Source organism: Drosophila novamexicana, unplaced genomic scaffold, assembly GCF_003285875.2.
Source record: "Drosophila novamexicana strain 15010-1031.04,08,12 unplaced genomic scaffold, DnovRS2.1 tig00000462-arrow-pilon, whole genome shotgun sequence".
Classification (NCBI taxonomy): Eukaryota; Metazoa; Arthropoda; class Insecta; order Diptera; family Drosophilidae; genus Drosophila; species Drosophila novamexicana.
Window position 1 is genome coordinate 400001 of NW_020824806.1, and position 14270 is coordinate 414270.

At 45.8% G+C, this 14270-nt stretch overlaps 1 protein-coding gene across 1 annotated transcript in view; it reads right to left on the reverse strand.

The window, feature by feature from the left end:
- The window catches only part of LOC115760509, a 17539-nt gene extending 4627 nt beyond the window's left edge, over nt 1-12912 (reverse strand). Inside the window, exons 1-10 of the mRNA XM_030701870.1 lie at nt 12573-12912; nt 8526-9403; nt 7137-8443; nt 5432-7068; nt 4905-5217; nt 4457-4832; nt 2652-3232; nt 2244-2573; nt 1968-2174; nt 1603-1890 (exon numbers count right to left, since the gene is read on the reverse strand). Of these exons, the coding sequence (XP_030557730.1) occupies nt 1603-1890; nt 1968-2174; nt 2244-2573; nt 2652-3232; nt 4457-4832; nt 4905-5217; nt 5432-7068; nt 7137-8443; nt 8526-8940 (5454 nt within the window). The 5' untranslated portion in view covers nt 8941-9403; nt 12573-12912. The remainder of the gene's footprint in view (nt 1-1602; nt 1891-1967; nt 2175-2243; nt 2574-2651; nt 3233-4456; nt 4833-4904; nt 5218-5431; nt 7069-7136; nt 8444-8525; nt 9404-12572) is intronic.
- Between the last annotated feature and the right edge of the window lie 1358 nt (nt 12913-14270).

Sequence of the window (14270 nt, forward strand, 5' to 3'; positions counted from 1 at the left end):
AGATTCACCTATCTCTGCGCTTTCTTGGCTTTAGCTGTGCTGGGCATTGCCTTAGTACATTTTCTAATTGTTCCTTTGAAGACGAACGAACGAACGAAAAACATAATCGAAATTAGAAATAAGTTGCAATAAATGCGTGCCTATGAATATTATTTGGAAACTACTAGTTAACATATTAATATATGCATTTAACTTATGTGTTCATTTTGGGTATGTACTAAATTTACATATGTTTATGTATAAATTATTGTATTCGACTTTTTACATTCAAATGTTCTATGTATGTATGTGATTGGATGGATGGGTGTGAATGTGTGTATGCAGTATTTGTGTATGCGTGTATATGCATGTATATGTGGTGCAGATGGTGGAGGGGGGGAAGGGGGTAGCTGGATGAGAACAGTTTTCGTTGTTTTTGTTGTTGCGGTTTTTGGTTGGTTAATCTCAAAAAACAAATTCATTTATTACTATTTCATTTTGCAATACGACTTTTTCTTCTTCTTATTCAATGAAATTATCAAAACTATTTTGTTATTTCAAGCCTTGGAATTGACCTGGTACAAAAAATAAAGTGGAAAAAATGAGAGAAAAAATGCAGAAAAAAGCATTAATTAGTGAACATTTTCCTTTTTTTTTTTTTTTCGTTTTTTTTTTGGTTTTTTTTTTTTTTTTTTTTTTTTTTGCAAGTTTGGTTCGCATACGGATATGTGGGCGATTGGTAGGCGGCATGTTGAAATGAGACGAAACGGAAAGAAAAGAGAATGATAAAATGAAAGTTGTAGAAAAAGTAGAAAATGTGCGTAAAGCGCAAAAGGGCCCACAAAATCAAAATCGAAAACTAAAACAAAAAAAATATAACAAATATAACTGTCAACAGTTTGTGAACTGTGAGGACAAGTGGATGAAGTAAGAGAGAAACACAAACATATATAATATATACAAACGCAATACATTAGAGCAATACGATATGCATGTATATGTACATATGTAAAAGTAGAAATTAAATAACTGTCTGGTACGTAATTGGTTTTTTTTTTTAAATTGATTTTTTCTTAACCACAGTATCGATGGCTTTGATTTGTACAATAAAATACAACTTATTCATTTACCCAATTGCAACTGTAATAATGTTCCGTATTGGAATTTATGTATGCAAATTTCTTATTAGAATCTAAACGAAATATTCAAAGCATGAGAGCATGTTGAGACGGACAGCTGATTGGCAAATACTCTTTTGATATGGATCAATCTTATTTTGGAATTATTTAATATATATAACAGAGCAGAGTTTAGACTAGTTATATACAGTTATTCCATTGTTATAAACATACATAGATAGGTTTGACTATCGAAATTTGTTGACAAGTTGCTTTAAAAGACTTCTATTTTTAGTTGATGATTCAAAAGTCGTAACTAAACTGAACAACAACAAAACAAACAAACAAACAAACAAACAAACAAACAAATGAACACAACAGAGAATACAACACAAACAACATGGTTAACCACTTGTCAAGCACACACAAAGCTGCTGCTCTAGCTGATGTAGCCGATACGCTTAGATACGCTTATTTCTTTTTCTTTTCAATGACCTCCACTCACCTCAGCGTTCTCCTCTTCCTCCTCCGTTTTGATGTCGGACGTTTCCACTAGATTGTCATTGCCAGACGCTGTCTGATTGCTGTTGTTGTTGTTATTGTTGTTGCTGCTGCTGCTGCTGTTGTTGTTGTTGCTGCTACTGCTGCTGCTGCCGCCGCCGGCGCCCATTGCTGGATTGGCCAAGCGTTCCACATATTTGCTAAACTTTTGCGCTTTTAATGCGGCCGGCTTCTCGACCTCCTCCGGCTCCGAGTCGAGCAATTCAATGGTCACGCGACAATCGATCTTGTACTGTAATTGCCAAAAGATATTGTTAAGTTATTCGGATTCGGGCATAATCGCAATTAATTAGCTACTGCCAGACATACAATGTACACTTTGAAGCAGTTCTCCTCGTTCAGGATGCTCTCCGCCTTGCGCTGGTAGCCCAGCTCGCGCTCGTAGCTCTTGTGGGCGTCGCGACAGTAGCCGCCGGTGCTGCTGCGTCTCTGCTCGCTGGCGTATAGCTCCACGCAGTCGAGGGCGGCGCGCTCCGTGACGCAGTTCTGCAGCTGTCGCACGGCATTGGAAACAACCTGTTGACAATTGAGAAACATAAGATTAGATGGTCCGCTTATGGATTCATTATCATTTGATCAGCTTACCTTATCCAGCGTGAAGGATATGTAGGCATAGATGCCAAACATTTCGCGCATGGTGTCCTCAAAGGTATTCGAGTCCATGTTGCCGTCGAGCACATTCTTCAGCATATCGAGAAACGTGGGATAATAGTCCTCCACCTGTACATCCGGTTTGGGCTTCAGGCGCAATGCCGTCGCCGTGCTCTCGCGTCGATTCACGCGACACCGCTCCTCCTCGATGGCCAGGAGACGCGCCCGCTCGTACATGACGTGTAGACGATCGCAGAGGATGGCGTGCAGGCGCAGAAACAGGTACCAATTGTTGTTGGCAAAGAACAGCGAATAGGATTCATCCTGAAGTTGAGAGGGAAGCAAGCAAATTTGGCATTAGTAAATCTTCAGTGGAGTTTTTTTTTTAGCAATTGCACTTACCTCACGCTGACCCTGCGCATGCGCTGGCAACAGCGAGGGATTCGCACAGTCTCCGCTCTGCTCCTGCTTCACATTCACATCGCTGCCGCCGGCTGCTCCTGCTGCCGTCGTCGTTGTTGCTGCCGCCTCTTCGCTCCGCCTGGGACTCGCTGCCGTTGCGGCTGTTTTTGATGCTTCCTCGGCGCCGCCGCCGCCTATTGTTGTTCGATGCGTCGCATCCGGATCTGGCTTATCCTTGACATCAGCTGTTGTTGTTGCTGCCGCTGCCGCAGCTGCGGCGGCTGATGATGTGGACGGCGTTGCATCGTCGGCTGCAGCTGCGGCAGCTGCTGCTGCTGCTGCCGTTGTCGCTGGCAGCATCTTGTTGGTTGTATCATCGGGCTCCTTTTTAATGGCCGTCGTTACAGGTGCTCCACTGGCGCTGGCAGCGCCGACGACGACGACGCCGCCGCCGCCGCCGCTGCTGCTGCTCGCATTGCTGCGCGCCGGCGAGGCGCTCTCGCTGAGCGTGCCGCCGCCGCCAACGCTGCCACCTTTGGGGGCACGACTCGTTGGCGAGTCGACTTCCATTTTAGTGTCATCTACCAAAAATGGAAAGGCTATAGAGAAAGGCGTGCAACAACAACAACAAGCATTGTTTTGTGTGGTTTGTGGTGATCGTAGTGTATACGTTGGGTCGGTGATGTTCGTTGTGGACGCCCATTTTGTCGTTGGGCGTTTGTTAGTCAACAAAATTATGCATTTCAAATTACGGTTGATTAAATTACAAATTATTTATGCAAATTTGTTTGCGAACGAACGGTAAATGATTTGCCAATTTCAATTCAGTTCAAATTTACGTATTTGTTTTTTTTTTTTGCGAATAGAAGAAAAAAAGAAAAAGAAAACGAAAAACATTCACTAAGTTAAAATACTTGAAATTAACAATTGGGCTTTTTGTTTTGATTTTGTTTGTTTTGTTTAATAAATAAATACATTAATTATGTTTTAAATGCTGGGTTAGTTTATATAAAAAATTGTTAATAGCAAAACAAATAAATATTCTTAATTAAATAAATACAAATAAAGTGATAAATTCAAAGGAATATCGAACGCTTGTGCATATGAATTCATGAATTCTTTGATAAATTATTGATATTAATTAATAATTGTTTTATGTTGCCAGACCTATCTAATTTTTAGCTTTCTAATTCCTTAATTACTTTATTAAGTTGGCTGCGCTTCGCCAATTCATTAATTTCTTTGATTCGATAAAAAAAAAAAAATTTAATCAAATATTTAACTCATTTATTTAGAATATATAAAAACCCTTTTAACGCAGCATTTACATATTCTCAAAATGACCCAAAATACCAACAGGGTGGCAACGCTCTAAAGCCATTTTCTGTTCAATTTCGAACAAATGTAGCAAAAAGTTAATAGATGGAGATAATAATAATAATATACATATAGAAGTATATTTAAACTAATTCTCTAAACGAATTAAATCAATAATTTGAATGTGCACCATTTTTAGGGTTGCCAGAGTTTAATAAGCAGTTAAGTTGGCTGCGCTGCGAGAGTTACCGAATTGACTAAATTCCTGAACTTTTGAAGTGCTTTTCGTGAAAAGATTGAACTAAATGTAATATCTACGATATGTTTAATAAAAATAATAAATGACTAATTGTGTGTAAATCATGCAAAGCTCTATTATGTGCATACGAAAAAAAGAAAGAAAAACTAATAATATAATTAAATTAATGTGTTGTTTGTCTGAATGTTTCTGGATTTGGGAAAGGGGACGACTTGTTTTTGCTGCTTACCGTCATCGCGTTCATCGTCGCTGAGCGGCTGTCTGGGCGCAAAGAATAGGTCAGGCACAAATTGTCGAATGATCTGTTTGATTTTCTGCTTCTCCTGCTTCTGGATGCCCGTCTGGCGCTTGACATGATGTATCAGCAGATTGGCCGCATCGTCCAGTATGGTTTTATCCTTGTAAGGCAGCACCAGATGCGGCCCGGTCGCCTCCATGGCATCGTCGTCCTGATCGTGACGCTCATCGTAGAGCGTCTCGATCTCATTGAAGAGACTCTTGGAGCGTAGGGCCTTCATGTCGTTGGGCTTAAAATTTATTGCCTGATGGTCCAGCGACTTGAGATAATATTTCTCGTTCTGTTCGCGCCATTGTTTATTAAAGTTCTGAAAAAAAAACAAAATAAAATAACCGACATTAAATATCGCATAAAATGATCTAAAAATGTTGCTGCAAACCTTTTGTGCATCCCGCCACTCCTCCTCCTTAACCTTGAGCCGCTTGAGGACTATGGGCACCGCCACGGAGGGATTCTTTTTCATGCCTTGGATTATCTCGCCGGACTTGTCGCCGTAAATGCGATGTATCGCCCGCTGGTGGATCGTTTGGGACGTGCCGCCCAGATGATCATCCAAATGGTATTTGGCCAGCTCCTCGGGCGACATGCGCGACATTTTCTTTTGTACATTCTCCAGGACACGTATCGTGGCGCTGTTCACCTCGATCACCAGATCCAGCTCGAAACGCTCGTCCTCCGTTCTGTGAATATTCCTTTTGTTTAGAGCGTTTGTTGATTGGTTAATTCATAAAATATAAACGAAAGCCAAAGAACAGAAACAGAAACCGTCACGAAAAAAACCAAAACAGAACCGAAAAACAGAAAGTGAAGGACAGACAAGTGAGGATGGGTGCAAGGTGCAAGTTGCAAGGGGATGCAGTTGGGGGGAGTGAGTAGAAAGAGAGTAGAAACGGATCCGACACTCACCTGTAGATGGTTTCCTCGAACTGGGTTTTGCGTGAGGTAACAAACGTTGAATCCTCACTGGCCCAGGTCGGAAACGAGACCCACTTATCGTTGAGCACCTCGCGGCATAGAGCCGTCCGTCCGCTGCACTTCTTCGGCACCGTGGACTGCGGCAGGGCACAGTAGGAGGCGCCCAAACGCTTGCACAGGGACAAGTCCACATCTTGGACATAGTCCGTGCTCTGGTGACTGCTCGCCCGCTCATGCGAGCTGCTGTTGCTGCCCTGCCGTTGTGTGGCAGCCAGCGGCAGGCCATCGATGAGCCCGCCGGCGCCACCGGCTGAGCCACCCACCTGGCCGGACATGGGCGGACCGAGAAAATCGGTGAACCAGCGCAACAGATCCGGAAACTTCATCAGAAACGGCGACACGAGTCCCAGCAGCTCCGTTTTGGACACAATTTCCTGATTGAAGAGCGTCAGGCAGCGCAAGAAATTGTCGTAGACCTCGGGACTGCGCAGCGCTTTGCGCACCTTGTCAAAGAAGGCCGCATCCGAGATGGTGCACTTGCGCGACGCCTCCGAGAAGCTGACGTCCCGACAATAGGGCTTTGGTCGTTTCGCCGGCGGCGGTCCGCTGCCAACACTGGCGCTGCCGACGCCACTGGAGACCGATGCGGCTCCCAGCTCATCCACCGCTTGCCGCCTGCAGCCGCTGCTGCTCGAATTGTGCGCATTGTGATGCGGATGCGGATGGGCGGGCAGCTGCTGCGGCGGCGTCACATAGCTGGCAATGTTGGGCGAATTGCGATCCAGCGAATTATCGTTCAAATGTGGCAGATGCTGCAGACTGGAGATGCCGCCATAGCTGGGCGACTTCTTCTGCGACATGTTCGGATGCTGGGCCACATACTTTTGCGCATGATGATTATTCCGCTGATCCAGCACAGCGCCCACGCCGACCACACTGCCGCGCAGGCTACTGGGCGGCGTGCCGCTCGAGAGTAGATGCGGCGGCGGCAAACCCTGATGCCGCTGCTGTTGCTGCTGCTGCAGCTGCTGCTGCTGTTGTTGTTGCCCCAGTCCATGGTACTCCTTCTCAAAGATGCTGCCGCTGATGATGTGATTCTGCTGCACGGCGCAGGACTTGATGCTGACGCTGGTATTGACCGCCGACAGATTGCCAATGGCAGCGGCATGCGCATGCGCGCTGCTGCTATCGATCTGCGAGAGCGTCGCCCCGCTGCTCAGGTGCAAGGGGGAGCCACTGTTGGGCACTGCCGATGGCGAGGCCGTGGACATGCTGATGTGTGCACCGCCGCTCAACGTGGCCGTCGTTGTGGTGCGCTGCTGCTGCTGCTTGTTGTGATGGTCGTTGTGCAGCGACGACTTGGACATGTATTGTGCAGCGGCAGCGGCGGCCGCAGAGGATTGATGATTGGTGGCATCCGGCAAAAATTGTCCAAACTCACGCAACAGATCCTCGTCCTGGCCAAAGAGCTTGGCCACCTGCGTGTAGACCTCCTGTTCGGTCAGCATCTTGCCCTGATTCAGGCCGCTGCCGGTGCTGCCCTCCTTCATGACCTTCTGCTCCTTTTGATAGGCGTGCAGTATTTCCAGGAATTTCTTGTACTTGGCCGGCTGGCTTTGGAATCGATTCTGCGGAAGACAGAAGATACCTCGCATTAATATAATATACTTGTAAAGGATTTCAGTTAGCTGCTTACCTTGATTTTATTCACATAGGTTATGGCGTGATTGAATTCCACCGGCTGGTTTTGCTGGCCTGTCGTCTCGCCAAGCAGTATGGACTGATGCGCCTGCTGGATGTGATGTAGATTGTGCTGTGCAGCGGGCCCAGCGTGTGGACTTAGCTCACTCAATGAATTTGGCGTCGGTGGGCCAATCGAAATACTGGAACCAGCCGTGGATGACACCGATGCAGCCACCTGACCGGGACCCGTTGGCGTTATAGTTGCACGCTGTTCAGCCCGATCCCTTGAATAATTCTGTGGCACATAAGGCGATACACCCACACCGACACCGACACCGACGCCAACGCTGCCTGGTGCCGGGGCTGAGCTGCTTGTGACGTGCACATGACCGCCCGGCGATTGAGCCGCAGCAACAGTTGTTGGCTGCAATGCGTGTATGGTCGTCTGGGTGAGCGAGGCGCCACCGTGTGTCATCAAATTGACGGCGCCAGCCGTTTGTATCTGGGCCACAGCCGCTGCAGCAGCGGCAGCCGCACCACCGGGGCCACCTGGACCCTGCGATTGTGCCAGCGGCTTGAGCGTCGTATGCGCATTCACGCTGCTCGCCAAGGGGCTGTTGCCGGCGGCGGCAATCATGTGCACCGTGCCCGTGCTGCTGGGCGCGCCGGGTGGCGACGGCATCGAGACAACCGGCACGGAGCAGCCGAGCGCATCGGAATGGATTTCAATCTTATAGCCGGGCGGCAGAAACATATTGAAGCCATAGATGAGCTCCGTGTGGCCCTTAAATAGCGTGGAGACGCGCTCAATAACGCCGGGCGTGTCAATGCAATGTGACTTGAACTCCTTCATGATGTCCAGGAAATTGTTGTAGATCTGCGGCTGATCGGAATACTGGTATTTAACCTGATCCAGATAGCTGAGTGCATCCTCGACCTTAAGACGAGGCGCCGCGCTGCCGCCGCCGCCAACCGCCGACTGTCCGCCCTGCGGTGGCGTGCTGTTGTCAGCGCCTGCTCCGGCTGCAGCTCCAGCTGCGCCCGGTCCATTCGGCGGCGTTGTCAGCTGTGCCGCCGGCTGCGTCTGCTGTGCTGTTGTTGTCAGACTGCTGCTGGTCGCGTTCGTTTGGGTGCCGCTTATCGTGCGCTGACGTATGTTGCCCGTCTGACAGCTGCTGGACACCGTTTGGGAGCCGCCGCCTCCACCTGCCGCTGATGCGGCAACTGGAGTACCGCCCGTAACATGTATTTGCACCGCGTTGCCGTCCGTTGTGCTGGCCTTCAGAGTGCCGCCCGCTTGAATCGAGGCAACGCTATAAGCTGCGCAGGCAAAATATATGTAAAAGAAAAAGACACGTCATGAGCACAAAATCTGATATGCCGAATATTCACCTGGACTTACATGTGGTATACTGCAAGGTTTGGGTGGCCGCGCTGCCCGTGGAGACGACAACGCCGCCGGCGCCGGGGCCACCGACGCCAGTGACGTTTGTTTGGGCGCCGGTGCTGGCGCTATCGACAATGCTGCTCGTTGTTTTAAGATTCGTTGCCGTCGGCGTTGTGGACGGCAAATAGGCAATGGTCTGAGCGCCGCCATGCTGCGGTGTCAATATGCGATGGTGTATCGAACCGATGCCGCTGATTGTGGCACTGTGTGCATTTGGTACCACAGTGCCGATGGTAACGCCTCCGGCTGTATTGACGCCCACGCTGGTTGTGGCACTGTTGGCACCTACACCGGCGCCGCCGCCACCGCCCGGTCCTGGGCCGGTGCGTGTGCCAAATTGGACTTCATCGATGCGCGTTCGTTTCATCATGCTTGAAAGGAATTGAAGTACTGTGTTGTTGGATCTCCTCCTGCTGTCTCTTGTGGCTGGCTTTGCTCTGTTGCTCTAGTCTAAATTATTACGACTTGTTGTTGTTGTTGTTGATGATGTTGGGGGGCCTGGAATCCGCCGCCGGTTGGGGAGAGTTGGATATCGCTCTCTACGAGCGTATATAATAGGCAACAAACGGTCGTGGTCGTAACTGGTAACTGGACTGCAGCACTTGCTCTGCTCGTGTATCCAACATATGTTGTTCTGTTTGGTGATTTTGTTGTCTATGCATTTGGATATAGACGCGCCCAGTCCGCTTTAGCGGCCGGCAGCAAAAATGCTCTAACTAATTTCCTATTTCTCAATTGATTAGAGTTAAGGTTTCGGCGCCTGTCGCTAGCGCTGCCACGTCGCAGTCGCAGTCGCTGTTGTGTTCTGTCTCTTGTCGCTGTCGCAGCAGTCACTGCAAACAAAAAGGAAATACAAGAAATTAAATAAGCGTGAAATTAGTAGCATGAACGCACACACCTATACACACACACATTTGGCATATGGAGCACTCACCCCACACAGCCAAACACCGACGATGACATACTTAAAAAAAACAATAACAACAACAATAAATCTGCTGGCGATCATATTGATTTCGAGCAAGTCTACAATCAGCTGATAACTTCTAAGCACCGATACTTATCGATATATTTGTATCGACAGTCGATATGCATTTATTATTCCTATTGAAAATCATCATCTATGTGCTCGCTTCTTTTTTTTTCATATTGGTTTTGATGCATTTTTAGTGTAATTTCAACAATTTCCAATAAAATGACAAATTTTTGGATATTAAATTCTTCACTTTAGCCACACAATCACACTCACTAAACTATGTATGCGCACGTATGAGCAGTAGAAAATTATCTCTTTGTCCGCAGCCAATAACAACAACAACTACAGTAATAGCAGCAGCAGCAGAGCGCCCATCAGATCGGAGAGCCATCAGTTGTGTATGTGTGCGTGTGTGTGCGTGTGTGCCTGTGTGTAAGTAAGCGCAACCGGAATTGGGCGCGCGCGCTTTGTTGTTTTTAACGGGTACAGTAAAAACTGGCAAGGGAGGGCAGCAGCCAAGAGAATGCTGAAAGCTTTTTATGACCCATGCACGACGATGACGACGTCAACTTGCATATAAGAAAAAAAAAATAAAATAAAACCACAGCGAGTATGCAACGTGAGAGCGAGGGGGCTCCCGAAGGGGGTGCACAGGGTGTTTGCCTGTATCTACACGATTTACAAGAGGCAGGCCGCGCAGCAGCCGTCACACAAAAGAATGAGTATGAGTACGTAGAGTGGTTGTGATGGTGGTAGTGGTGGTGAGGCGGCTATTGCTCTCCTCGCTTTCCTTCTTTCATTCGATTCTGCTGCAGCAACATGCAAGAGAGCAATAGCGAGCGCACACGCGCGCATACTACAAGAGAGCAAGAGAAAGAGGGCCGAATATTTGTTTTGTGGCGCAGTTTGGATATTTTCAAAGGTTTTTTTTTTTGTTTTTTTAACGATGGCTCAACGACAGCAACAACTATAAACAAGTATTTGGCGGGCGCTTTGCTAGTGGCAACTACAACAGCCAAGAACGAGAAGCAAGCCAAGCCACTTGTGTTCCCCAGTGAGTGCGTTTTCGTGTCGTTAAAAGTGTAAATATAACTTGAATTTAGAAGAGCCCGAATGTGAATGTGTGCGTGTATATGCATGTACACATGCATGCATATATGTATGCATGTATATGCTAGCGGGAGGCAGTGAAACGAAAATACCATGGGTTGAGGATGACTCCATTGCCACCTCCTCTGTGAATGTGCCTAGCAAATTTTGGTGAATTCACATTGTGCAAACGTTTAAATTATGTGCATTTGTAAACATCAAATTACAGTAATTTGCATTTGAAAACTGTACCGGGGCTCCAGACAACACACTTTTTGGTTATCAAGAGAGCGTGTGCCGTGCTGTGTTGCGCCTCCCGCAGCAAATAATCCTTCAAGTGTTATGGCCAAATGCGAAAACAAGTTGAAAGCGTTTGTCGCGACACACGACTCTCCCATTTTCCCCACTCTCGCTCTCTCTCCCTGTCTCTCTCTCTCTCTCTCTCTCTCTCTCTCTCTCGCTAAATAACTGCGTGTGGCCTTTTGTTGTTATTGCTCTGGCGTGCTGATGTCTGTATTTTGGAGCACTGTGACCGCCATACCAGCTATAACACACACACACACACACACACATCTGCGTTTATATTTGTCGCTCTCGCGGTGAGCACCGTTGCAGAGCTTGCTCGAGCAAAATTGGGGCGTTCGTTGTAATTGTTAATGTGCGTGTGTGTGTGTGTGTGTGTGTGTGTGTGTGTGTGTGTGTGTGTGTGTGTGTGTGTGTGTGTGTGTGTGTGAAGGGGAGACATGTGGGCAAATTTTCCCTCCATTTTTTTTCTTCTTTTTATTCATCATAGCTGTATTACGTGCACACGTCTATTATCTTATCTGTTTTGTTATGTATACACAGCAGGGAATAACGCAAATGTAGGCAAATATGCAAAAACATTTTGCTTCGACGGGAACTTCTTATTATTTAGCACTGTATTTTTTCTTTATTAGTGTATAAATAGTTTTTTTTTGCCGCTTTTGCACTCACGCTGGGTAACACTGTGTGCTATTAATAAATTTTGCAAATACATAAAACATATGGATGTGTAGAGAATTAAGTACCTACGTATATATGTATATATATGAATGTATGCATACATACTATAGGCTTTGAGTAAAACAGAATAGAATACAAAACAAGAACAATAAACCAGAAGGTAGACTGGTAGATTCAAGCTCATAGCACAAGTAGTCGAACAGTTGTGAGCGAAGATGCTCTCATTGAAACACTCATGCAGTTGTATAAAAAGAGATAGAGAGAGTCAGAGAGACGTTGGTGATTGCTCTTGGAGCCGCAGGCCAAGCCAGCTGCCAGTGAGCTATTCTGTGTTGGGAGCCCATTTATATATATATATATATGTGCACGCACACACATTAAAAAATGCGCGTATATGCTATATATATATATATTTATATATATGTGCACAAAATATATATACAGACGTTCATGCGAATGGCGCATCAAAGCAAAAGTCGAGATAAGCGCACGAACTGAGAACAGACGGACGAACGAACGAATGAACGAACGAAAATAAAACGACACTACGTTGAAAAAATACAGTCAGTTCACAAGCAAGCCAAAAGCAATGTTAAAAACGTATGTGTGTGTGTGTGTGTGTGTGTGTATACGCGTGTTTGTGGCTGTTCGAGTGTGTGTGTGTGTGTTGAGTGCGAGCAGCCCGTCGACGACTTTTTGTCTGTGCGCTTTATATGTATATGTATGCATGTCTTTTGTGCATGTCGCTTGTATGTGTGTGTTTGTGTGCCGTCGTCGTATATAAACCAATTGAAATTGACCTAACCTAAAAATGTTGTATTTTTCACAAGTTTTAGCTGTGAACAAGTACGCAGATGGTATAAATTATCATATAACTAAACTGATTTTATACATTTGGGCAATAGTTCGGTCGGTTTTCTTAAATATCCCTCACCCCGCGGACGGGAACTTACATCAGAAACGGTGTACATATGTATGTATTCGAAAAGTGTATGTATGCACATATACATACATAAGTGTATTTACTATAAACTGTTGGCTTGTTATTCAAAACTTTCACGTTTTACGCAGTATTTTCCACTAGATTTTATTTCACACTGTACAACTTTTCACCTTTTTCTTCTTCAGTACATGAGCATTGTATTGTATGTATGTATTGCAGCAGTTTTTCACAAAAATATTTTGTACGTTTCAGCTATTTAATAACGCTACGCGGTAAACTGATGTGTTTTTAATACTTTTACAATATTGAATTTAAATTCACTTTTTAACAATTTTCCTCCTAGTGAATTTCTACAGATATTCACAAAAATTTGGCGAGGAAACGTTTTCGTACGTCTTAACGCCGCCGCAAACATTTTCGATTAAACGACGGCCTGTGTGAGCAAAGAAACAAAAGAGCGCGAAATGCGGAGAGAGCGAACCAGCAGCTAACAGCCAGAGAGGGAGAGAGCGCCAGAAAAAGAAACGGGTGGATGAGAGGGAGAGTAAATGCGCGCGCGCAGTGTTGCTTTGGAATTCTTCATTTTCATTTTCGTAACTGTTGTTGCTATTGCTACAATAGCAACGGACGACGAGCAGCATATCAAACAGGGAGGCAACGCAGCAGCGCAACATCAAGCCTCTACGGGCACAAAAAAAATAGGGAAAATGCTGCTTTGAGTATAAAAGTAAATACATGCTTTTATACATATTATATACATAATATGTGGCATACACAAACTACACTCAACACACATGTATTCCATGGTATGTAGCGAGTCTTGTTGCTGTGCGTTCAAATTGCAATATGTGTGGCAGAAAACATTTCGTGGAAACGGCCGAGTAGCTGGATGTGTGCGGAATAAACCACGCTGTATATTTGGAGAGCCAACAAGCCGCTCACAGTGTTCACGCTAAGCGCGAGGGCCAGAAAATTTTGACATTGGAGTAGAGCGGAAGCAGCAAACCATAATTCCACAAAAATTAAGACAGTGAGCAAAGATCACGAGTTTAATCGAAATTGGTCATTTTCGATGTGTAATCTAAAAAAAAAAATGCTGGACGAAAAATCAAGCAAAGTGCAAAAATGGCTCATAAAGTTGCCTACGTAAAGCTTACGTAAGTGCAAAAGGCACAACTGTATGGTGTGAAAGAGTCAGCATGACTGTCCAATGAGCGGCAACAAACAGGGTGTTTCGGGCGATAGTCATGACGTGCATAGCAAAGTGATGGCAATAGCGAGTTCACTCAAGCTCAAACACCCTGTTTAGCCAGAGAGAGAAAGAAAGAGAGCGTACTAGGTGAGAGATGACAACACCCACACTCAGGCAATGACAAAGATACAGGCAACACTCACGAGTCCGAGCAACAGCGATATTGCAGTACATAATGAAATCGACAAAACTGAAAACTGAAAATCAGAAACCAAACAGACGAGTAGCTGGCTACAACAGTGCCACGGTTACACTTTGTTTCGGCGGCGGCGACGACGACGACGCGGCATACACCTTGCCTCACCTCACCTTACACTTGACTCACGCATGCACACTAATACACATAAACATGCAGTTATGTACATATGTGTATATTCTTTGCAAGTGGTGGTGAAATGGTAGTTTTTGCTGCTGTCAAAACGGAAACGAGAAGAAGCACAAATACAAACAGACACC